This window comes from Syngnathus floridae, chromosome 5, assembly GCF_059516105.1.
Source record: "Syngnathus floridae isolate MCC-2025c chromosome 5, RoL_Sflo_1.0, whole genome shotgun sequence".
Classification (NCBI taxonomy): domain Eukaryota; kingdom Metazoa; phylum Chordata; class Actinopteri; order Syngnathiformes; family Syngnathidae; genus Syngnathus; species Syngnathus floridae.
Genome location: NC_142417.1, coordinates 8,288,222 through 8,298,573, shown reverse-complemented (window position 1 = coordinate 8,298,573; position 10,352 = coordinate 8,288,222). Strand labels below are relative to the sequence as shown.

Genomic DNA, 10,352 nt, shown 5'->3' with positions numbered 1-10,352 from the left:
TCAGACCTGTTCCAGGATTTAATGCAACTCTGTGGATTAACATGGAATGAGATGTTTTTCAAAACACATCAATCAAACTGAAGAATCTGTTAAAGAGGCATTCGGAATATATTTGCATGGCAAGGGTTTATTTAAATGCAGGACAAGGTTGTTAAAACAAAACCAGACTAAATCAATTTTTTTACTACAGCAGAAAAAGAGGATTTGGGGCAATATGTCAAAGCAATTAAATGTTCCTGTTTTTGTACAGGTATAACATCTCAGATGGGGGATGTGTAGTCAGGCAACTCGAGTTGACGCCAAATGTTTACATTTGGCCGAAAATGCTGAGAAAGCAAAAGGATAAAGGTGAGGTAATGAAATTTCTACACAACTTTAATAGAGAGACACAAAATTTCATTATTATTATTATTTTTTTAGGCTTGCAATTGTGATTGGCGCATGATCTGTCCATGCCATCTTGCTCTCAGCTGCTTAAGTATTGATAAAGCTTAGGGCGGGCAGCGTGGTATTTTTTTGTTCGTCTATATGTGCGCTAAGGAGGCAAAGCGGTAAAGAAAATGAATGTCTGGATGATGCTTATGGCTCCAGTTTGAGATTTACTCCAAAGACTTTTCAGCTGCTCCAGCTGAAAACGGATCCCTCATTTTGTGATGCTGTGGGTGTAAACAAGACGGTGTCCCAATACTTTTGTCCATAATATGTAGTAGGTCTTTGCACAAGTACATGATGCAAGAGCTGCCACTTCTAAGTCAAATAGTTACATAACATGGTCAGGAATATTTCTGAACTCATTGGCTGACATCTTAGCGTGTGGGTAGCTTGTGAGTAACTGACTTCCAACTGAGCGTGGCTGCCTACTCAAGTGAGTGTGGGGAAAGCAGTGAGTGAGCATGAGGGATGGAGAGCCTCCCGCTCAGAAATCTCCTCACGCTCTTTGCAAAGCCTTCACACAAGACATTCCGCTCCTTCCGCGTGGCATTAACTCGTGAATTGACGCTCCATATCTCGATCACGTAGCATGCCGCGGTTAAGCAGATGGTCATCCTCGTTGGATGAGGAACATGGGGGTGATGAAGCCAGAAGAGGATGGGAGGGGGAGGGGGGATGAATCTAGTGTGACATACTAAAGGATTTACCGCAATTTCACATCTGACAAGAAGTGTGCCTCTGCTATGTTTCCAATACGTAAAGTGACATCCACATGCAGTGCCTGCCCATGGCAGGTACGAGAACATTTTAAAGATGGTGACAATTGTAATGTTCCATGGCAATGGTTGGCCATGGGATCTCATTTTAAATCTCAGAAGGATTTGTATTCATATAATCCATATGACCCCAATTTACAAATCGTGCCCATGAATGTTTTTGTTACCGTGTCGAGACAGAATTTGCTTTTCATTTTTGGATTGATTCGTAAAAGATTTGCGGCTACAACCCGTGAGCGAATAAGTGTAAATAAATACGGCGTTGTTACAACGTGACAGTACAATAATTGAAAGCAGTGGGGAAAATTAGAATATAAAATGAACAGGGTGACCTATATTTGGTGATTGCGTACGACTCATCCTCACTCTGTGTTGTGCTATTGGGAACATGCTTGCACCATTTTACAGAGTCAAATCATTATCCCGGTAAGATACAGCAGAGTAGAATTTGTGACTGTGTGGTGTTATGAGTTGGGTCTTGAGTCTCAAGTCCTAGCTTTCCCAGTCCGGCCCACCCAGACCATCATCCTCAGAGTCCGACTCCGGCGAGGCCTCCTTTATTCGTCGAAGCGCCTCATAGATGCTCCTGGTCAGAGGGTCCTTGGAGGCGGTGGTCTGCTCCTGGCCTTTCCTTTCTTCAGGGGGGACTTGCCTCAGTTTGACCCCCTTGCGAATCTGAGCTAAAATGTTGTTGGAGTCGTCGTCATTCTGGGCAGCGGGAGGGAGGGCCCGCTGGTCGACCTTCTTCAGGTGGAAACTGCCTCTTTTCAGGGAGGCCAGGACTTCGTCCATGGGGCAGCTCCCTGCGTAGACAGGAAAAGACAGAATGAAATGTATTGTTTACATATGCGTACTGACTAGTGCAAACGGCTGAACAGCAAATACGGAGGCAGTACCTCGTCTGTTGTGGTCGTCAAAGCCAGGAGTCTTCCTCAGCTTTTTGCGGGCGCTCACTAGCTGGCTGCTGTCAAAGAAGCGAGGATGGAAAGGGCCAAGCGGGGAGTGAGGGCGCTCCCCTGACTGCGCCTCAGCCTTCAGGCTCTCAGAGGGGGACACCTGTTCTCGTATTGGCAGGACGGGCAGAGGAGGGGGTGGAGGCGGAGGTGAGGCCGGAGACGCCAGCAGTGACGACAGGGAGCAAGGAGAGCAGAAGGAATCTGCGGCGCTGGGCACGGGCAACGGAGGAAGCGAGTGGGCTGCCAGGCCTGTGACAGGCTGGGTGGTGAGCGCCGAGCTGGGGTCCGTCTGCACGCTGATGCTGAGGCGCAACGGCCCTTGTGCGTCGGCAAGGGCGGAACGCTCCTCCCTTCCATCCTCGCCGTCCGTTTGCATAATCCTGCCGCGCTCTCTCCTTCTGCTGTGGGCCGCACGCAAACGTGCCGACTTGAGGATCACCTGACCCGGGTAGCGCTGGACACACAGATATGAAGATCAGCCGGCAAAAGATAGGCAGGATTCCAGCTCCCGGCATACCTGCTTGAAGGTGCGAAGTCTATCAAGAGTCTTCTGTCTCTCTTGACGGACTCTGCTATTTTTTCTCTCATCTTCTTCTTCTTCGTATTTTGGCTGTAAAATTCAGTGTGGAGATATAAAGCTATGCATGTCATGTGTTTAGCTAGATGGTTAAAAAGTGAAGAAAGGTCTACCAGTAAGATCTGCGGAGATAAGGACTCATTCTGGGTGCTTTGGCGCACCAGCTGTTTCTTAACGTGGTTCGATACGCAGATCTCCTGCAGAAGGACAAGAGGACATTATTAGGGACGGCCTACAGGAATTCTAAAATGCAAATGTATATGCACTTGGAATGTGTGTGACACAGGCATACACACCCTCTTGCTCTTCAGATAGGAGCGCTTGGCAGTGATGCGGCCCCTTCGTGCTTCCAGTTGCCGCGCGCTGACCTGAAGCCGCTGCAGTTCTTCCTTCTCAGCAGTGTCCTCCTCTGTTATATCATCAGCGCTTTCAAACGTGTCATAGTACACCACCTCATTCTGGTACTCTGCAAACACATACACAAATGCTCCATCGGTCATTTAGTATTTCATCAAATGAAAATGTAATATTTGAATGGAAAAGAAGAGAGATTTATACCCCATTTTACAGGAAAGTATTTGTGTTTCATATTTCAATTTCTCTTTTTATAGAACCAGAATCCGCTTTATTGGCCAAATTACAAAGTGATGATGCACCAAAGCAGCTGTGTGCATTTTGGAATGAAGACATACCTGTCATCTGTCTTCGAATGCTGTCAAGCTGAGCAGTGAGAAGTAGCTCCTCACACTGAAGGATCTCAGCCTGGATGTCATACAGTTGCAGCTGGAGTTCATAGTACTGTGACTCCATGTGGTCCAGTAGGGTCATCGCGTCCTCACCACTACACAAGCTCTGCATCTGATGGGAGGGCCTGTTACTCATGCACTGTTAAATATTATGGACACGTTTGTTCCCTTGCATACCTCCTCTCGAAGGGTGTGCTTCCTCTGCTCCAGGCTTATCTCCCGGGCTCTTTGGAGCTGCAGGGTTTCCTTGGCGACGGAGTAGCGCATTCTCTCCATGCGCTCCATCGCCGCTGTCCATGAGGCCTTACCAAACTTGCGCTGGTCCACCTTCATACGATCATATACTCCTGCAAACATAGAAACACGAGAAAAAAGGGGATTAAATACATAAACATTGTGTTGGATGGATTTAGTCAGATAATGCTCAGAGTGAGACATCTAGTGGTCATTTTGGGTTACTTCAGTTGGTGGTTGAAGACTGCACATAACTCCCTCCACTACCCACGCAATTCCATCCATCCATCCATTCATCCATCCATCCATCCATCCATCCATCCATCCATCCATCCATCCATCCATCCATCCATCCATCCATCCATCCATCCATCCATCCATCCATCCATCCATCCATCCATCCATCCATCCATCCATCCATCCATCCATCCATCCATCCACACACACGCTGACATAACAGTAATAACTTGATCAATCTGAGGGGGGAGGGTGGCATTGTGAAGTCAACAATCTGCTTTGTGATCAATTGGCTAACCTTGTTCTCACCTCTCCATGTCAAAACATAGCTGCTGTCTGCACTGCTTCAATAACACACATTGGTGGTCGAAAACGTGCAGGGGTCAATCAAAGAGCAAGGCTTGCATTCTATGTGTGTGTCTGTGTCATTTTTGCTTATCGTTCGTTTTGTGATCGTAAAATTTCGTTTCTTTTGGCTTTTGTTATTTTCTTAAAATCCTTTTATTTACCTTTATTAATGAAAATGTTTTTTTCATTTTACTTGTATTTATTTCAGTGTTTTTTCTTAATGATAACAACCTCGCTGCGTGTGCGTGTTATTCCGTTGTTCCACTGCTTTAACGACTTGACACTGACTTTAGCAATCGTCTTGCATTACCTTTCTGTGCTCTTGCTGTTGTCTCAAAGTATTTTACTGTAAAATCCTGGATAATAAGGACAGCTTCTTGAGCTTTTCTCTGCCAATCAGAGTCCTCCTTCTGGAGAGCGTAAATACGCCTCGGGCCCAGGTAGTCATTCTCCATAGAGATCTAGTGAGAGAGAGTTAAGCTTAGTACCTTATCCATTCAAAAATAAACCACTTTGACACTTGAGGTACAGTTTTTTACAAAAGTGATAATACATGTATTTAATAGGATTTAATTGCATGGAGTAAAAACTGTAAATGCTGAACGATGAGATGACATTCCTCGCAGCACTCTGGACTCTGAATAAGGCCATCCAAGTTCAAGTCTTGGTGGAACCTGAGCATTTTACCACGGATCATTTTCAAGGTTTCTCATACAGTGACTTAATAAATGAAAATGAAATGAACATGTTGGGTGATCCAATAGCAGCACACAAACCTTGATTTATTCATGTGTCTGAGTCGGCAGGTAATTTGAGATCTACTGAATGCCACTCACTGCCCACTTTTCCATTCAAATACTCTTTAAAAGCGCCATTAGGTACGCCTGCACAATGTAATAACGTTTCCTTTCATAAAAGTAACTGCGCTTAGTTGATTGACCTCGTCAGCGAGGTATTCATCTTAATAGCGGTTGAAGTGGTAAAGTAGGTTAGGGCATTATAATCAATCCATTCATCGCTTTGCATAGTGCGTCACATTCAAAACATACTCGAGTTGCCAGCTCACCACATGTGGTGGTTAAGCATCGATTGGACGTGAGATGCCTCTATTATGCTTTTGCAAGCATTTGTGAAGTGCAATCGCTTGTCTGGCGGGTTAGTTACCTTGATCTGTTGTCTGCGTAGCATGGCTAGCTCTCTCATGTCTCGAAATGGTTGCAGCAGATACTGGTACAGTTGCGTGGAGGCCTCCAGCAAGCATCCGTAAGCCTGGTCCTCCTCCTCATAAAGCGTCAACAAGTCAACCATGCTTTCCATGCTTCTGTGTTTATCCAGAAGCTGCACAAACAAGAAAAGAGAAACATACGTGAGTTGGTCTACTTATTTGAGCTATATCAGTTTTCACTCGCACTCCACTGGCTAAAAAGAAAGGATGCTTTGTGGAACTGTAAATACTGACAGCACAATAAAGTGCACTTGGTGCTGAATGTGATCTACTTCTAGGGAATAAGATCAATAGTCACACGTTTTGTTGCCAGACTGAACAGGCTAAATGCAGCTCTGAAATACGTCAACCATCACAAAGGATCGATAGAGCAGTGCATGTGTGTGTGTCTTCTGGTGGCCTCATTTTAGTACTATAATTTGGCCAGAAAACAGCTGAATATTGTGAGCTCAGATAGGAGCTGGTTAATTGTTAGTCAGCATATGTGTTAAATTTACATATTTGTTAGTACGGCAATTTAAAGTGACCCTCCATCTGTTTCTTTTATTTTCCTTTATTACAATGTGGACTAATTACTAGTGGCAGCAGGTCATATTAAATTAGAACCAAACCTTGTGTTTGCAACTGTTGTGGTACGTTATTATTCTTGTAAAAGAGTGATAAGAAGCTGACTCACTTCTTGCAGGTGTTTACTTTCACGGAGAAGCGCCTCCTCGTATCCACACTGCCTCAGCTCGCTCAGGCTCTCGTAATACTCATCCGGGTCATCGTTTTCTGTGAATAGAACCTGCGAGAGAATCTTCCAGCCGCATATATCAAGAGCATGGCCAAGGTAGAGCTGCAATTTGGAACACAGCCCATCCATCTCAGTCTCGGAGATCTCAGCCGGTCCAAACAGCACCGTCCACATCCCGCTTGGTTCTTCTGGAAAGACGGGGAGGCAGTCCTCCAGTTCTGAATTGACAGAACACAATTGCTGATGGACTGCCCGGAGGTCCTGGAAGGAAAAGAGGCCTGCCCAGCTGCAGTCTTCCCGGTTCAGAACATCCTCCAGGTCCAAAGAGTCCACAGGGGGCAGCTGCTCCTCTTTCTGTGACTCTGTATCAGAACCGACGTGAGATGACACATAGTTGACCACAGTTTTAATCCTGACAGGGCTTAATTTGGAAACTGGGTGCTTGCTTTTAAGGCCCTTTACCGCAGCCTCCCTGGCTCCTAAGCCAGGGCTCCTGGACACTTTGTCCCCGACGGGACTTCCGGCCCATCTTGTTTTGTCTCCATCCTCAAACGGAGCGTCTCTGCTGCTGGCGCCAAAGCTTCTCCTTTGCGCAGTCCGGTTATGACACGTTATGGCAAATTTGCCTTCCACTTCGTTCCAGGCTACGATAAAGACAAATTTGTTCTTCTCCTTGTCTTCGAACGCATTTGGGCGAACCGCAACCCAGCCCGATTCAAAATTATCCTCCATTGTGAATGACATCCCTGCAAAGTAATGAAACCACACCGCTATGCGCATGAAGGCATCAACGCGGAGTTATAACCATTTACTCAGCTGACGAGCTCGTCCATCGCTTTGAGAATAGCGCGGTGTCATTTCCATCCACTTGGATGTCAGGCAGCCAGTGTCCGAGCTACATCAATAGCATAGCATTGAAGAAGCATCACACCACGGCAAGTGCGCATCGTCGAACCACCGCGGACCGCATTTCAAGCAATGATCCTCACCCTTCGCATCGTAAACTGATGCAAACATGCTCACCATAAACCCTTGCAACGCAAAGGAAGGATGCAATTTTAAAAAAGAGTCAATCAGTCCCGCAGCAAGCAATCTGTGAGATTAGTGTTGCCTCCGATGCAATAATGTTGACATGTTTACCTACACAGCTGACCACTAGACCACACAGACCTAAAATGATGATGCCTTCAAAGGCAGTGTGAAACGTGCAGAACCGAACGAATGAAAAATGCGTCAAGATAATTTAACTTTTTATTTAGTTGTAATTGCTTATTTTCCCCTACATAGTGGAGGCGTTGTAATTATTGCTATATAACAATTTTAAGAGCAGTCTTTAGACTCATCCATACAAAAATATTTTGGTAAACACCACCTTCATATTTCTTAAGGATTAAATGTAATCGTAGTTTAATTTACACAGGTGAATCATTTTGAACAAACTGCATTTTATTTGGTTTATTATTATTATTATTATTATTATTATTATTATTATTATTATTATTATTATTATTATTATTATTATTATTATTATTATTATTATTTGCATTGAGCATGCGTACACAGCACAGACCAGGAGCTATTTAGTGCAGTGAATAAATCCTGGGGAAAAAAATAACAGATGAAAAGAAAGGCAGAGAAGTGATTTTGATAAAGTCAGTATTTGCTGTAATTTTGTATTTATTTCTTTTTCGATCTGTTTAATGTTGATATGCATACAACGTGATGCAGAGGTATATGCACTTGTTTATTTTATTGACGCATTATACTGTAGCAACTTTGTATATAGTTAGAGCGCTGTAGTTTCCGATTGCCTAGGGAGGCCATGGAGGCAGCAAAGGGGAGGAGACGGCGGAAAAGGGTGATGGCGGAATAAACGTAACTTCCGGGCGGGTCAATTCAATGGAACCAACGAATGCTAAAGTTTGTTTTGTGAAAATCGACTTTAATGGGTTGGCGATCGAAAATAAACCCCTATCACTTGTTTTGTGGGTTCTAAAGCTATTTGTTAGTTATCAGTGATCGTTGTATCATCATCACTTGACTGTAATATTTCATTTAAAGATTTGATCGGACTCCATTTACCAAGGTAACTTTAATTTTCTGTTCTTCGTTCAATTATGCACTTCCAGCATTCATTTAAAGCTTACATGTATTTAATCGCGAAAGCAGTGCTTCTCATCTGTCGTCGTCAAGTCGTAATACAAATTTAGAACAGTAGAAAAAAAATATTTTGAAAACAGGTTGCATATTTAAAAGCATAGCTACACGAGTACATGGTGAAAGTGATGTCTGCAAATAATAATAAGAAAAAAGATTTGTATTTGTTTCTGCCAAGTTGTGGCATCATGGAGCCATCTGATGATACGGGAAACCAGGAGGAGGACGTGCCCCTCAACGATGGATCCAATGGCCAATCTGACATCTCACCAGACATACTCAAGTGCGCTTCTTTCATGATCATAAGTAACCTGTGTCATATTTTATTATTGTATTTACTGTCGTCTCTTTCAGAATAAAAGAGCAACTCTTTAACCAGTGCTTTGAGATGGAAGTGCAACTTAATAGAGGTCAAATTTTCAGCCCTTTCTGACAAATTTCCTTCCTGAGGACAAAAGTGAATGTCAACTCTTCTCTTGCAGGATCAAACCTGAGCCCGGGCTCTAGCGCTGAAGCAGAGGAACGCTTGTGAGTGCTTGATTTGTTACCCAGTCGTCCGATTCCCGAATGACAGATGTTTGTCTTTACAGAGCAGGCAATGTCAGCGAGCTGGAAAGAATCAAGGCCCTTCATTTTAACAGCACACTGGCTTTGCACAGGTAAACCATAAGCTAATATTTACTCGTCAAACTGATATTAGGTCTAACAGTATCTTTATTATTGTGGTAAATGACATGGTGCAAGACGGCTTAACTTTGCATTCATAAAACGACAATAAAAGATGCACAGATTACAAAAATATGATCAAATGAAACAACAAGAATCACCTAATGATTAAAAGAAGACACAGCAATGATCACATGGCATTATTTTTCATCTAGAGCTGTGACACTCAAGGTGTAGGACCCAAAAAAATCATTGCCAAAGTAAAGTTAACTTTGAAGTTGTAATTTGTACTGGATTCCATTAGATTGTACAGCTCTACCAAATAAACTGGCCTGAACAGGTTACTGACTTGACCTGTGTTTTAGAATGCAGATGTGGCATGCCATTGAAGAAAAGATGAAAGAAAGTAATTCAGAGACTGAGTAAGTTCACAGAAACAATTAAAGTAGAATTATTTTATGAAAAAAGAAAGATGTTGTCAGTTTGATACACTTGTTATGTTGTTTTCAGTGCGCTGAAAGCCATTAGTGCTCGCTGCACGATGCTTTGCTCACAAATAAAAACAGCTCAGGAGGTAAACAAATTTCAGTGTTTGTTTTATGAGTGGGAATAAGGATTTATCCTAGACCCTGGGCTGTGATATACTGAAATAATAATAAATGTTTTCTTATTTTTCCTTCTTGTACTTAAAGGAATCCAGGGCTCTTCAAGATGAAATCACACAACTCCAGAAGAACAGGCTTGGTTAGTAAACATGGTTTACAATAAACTTTTTGTTGTTTGATAACATAATTATATTGTGTTTAGAGCTGAAGTGCCTCTTGCATGAGAAAATGAAAGCGATTGAAGACTTGAAGGTGAAGAAACCGCACCCAGATGCAGAAAAGTACAAAACTGTTTTGGAGAGAGGCCGCACAAACTTGGAAGAATTAAAAAAGATGGTCATCATGGGACAGAATATATTAAGGGTAAAAAAATAAATTAAAAAAAAGTCCCTGCAATACTAAATTTCAGGGAACTCATTTTAAATTTGTAAGATTTTTTTTTTCCATGTGCAGGGACTTCTATTGGCGTACAAAGTAAACTGGATGGACGATCGAGAGCTACGAGACATAGCCCTGACTCTGGAGGAATTTCCCATCACCGACTAAAAAAATCCACTTGTGTGTATGTGTCTGTTTTATGTTTCTAAAATTAAATAAATAAAATCTATAACGCTGGTAGTTGTTACTGTCATACCGAGAGAGGCCACAAGAGGGCGA

General features: G+C 43.1%; 2 protein-coding genes across 2 annotated transcripts; one reads left to right on the top strand and one right to left on the bottom strand.

Annotated features, from left to right (window-relative positions):
* Nucleotides 1-109: 109 nt before the first annotated feature.
* On the bottom strand, nucleotides 110-7,449 carry LOC148397917 (junction-mediating and -regulatory protein-like). The gene is made up of 10 exons (XM_088375128.1): nucleotides 6,208-7,449; nucleotides 5,471-5,644; nucleotides 4,617-4,767; nucleotides 3,665-3,834; nucleotides 3,434-3,599; nucleotides 3,038-3,207; nucleotides 2,855-2,938; nucleotides 2,682-2,774; nucleotides 2,105-2,618; nucleotides 110-2,011 (listed from the first exon to the last, which is right to left on the bottom strand). The coding sequence occupies exons 1-10, from the start codon at nucleotides 7,045-7,047 to the stop codon at nucleotides 1,701-1,703; spliced, it is 2,673 nt and encodes an 890-aa protein (XP_088231254.1). The 5' UTR covers nucleotides 7,048-7,449; the 3' UTR covers nucleotides 110-1,700.
* Nucleotides 7,450-8,132: 683 nt separating this feature from the next.
* cenph (centromere protein H) lies at nucleotides 8,133-10,313 on the top strand. The gene is made up of 10 exons (XM_088375131.1): nucleotides 8,133-8,353; nucleotides 8,603-8,707; nucleotides 8,779-8,834; nucleotides 8,907-8,952; nucleotides 9,015-9,083; nucleotides 9,456-9,512; nucleotides 9,601-9,664; nucleotides 9,783-9,834; nucleotides 9,898-10,058; nucleotides 10,149-10,313. Exons 2-10 carry the CDS (start codon nucleotides 8,613-8,615, stop codon nucleotides 10,239-10,241), a joined length of 693 nt encoding a protein of 230 aa, XP_088231257.1. The 5' UTR covers nucleotides 8,133-8,353; nucleotides 8,603-8,612; the 3' UTR covers nucleotides 10,242-10,313.
* The last annotated feature ends 39 nt before the right edge of the window (nucleotides 10,314-10,352 follow it).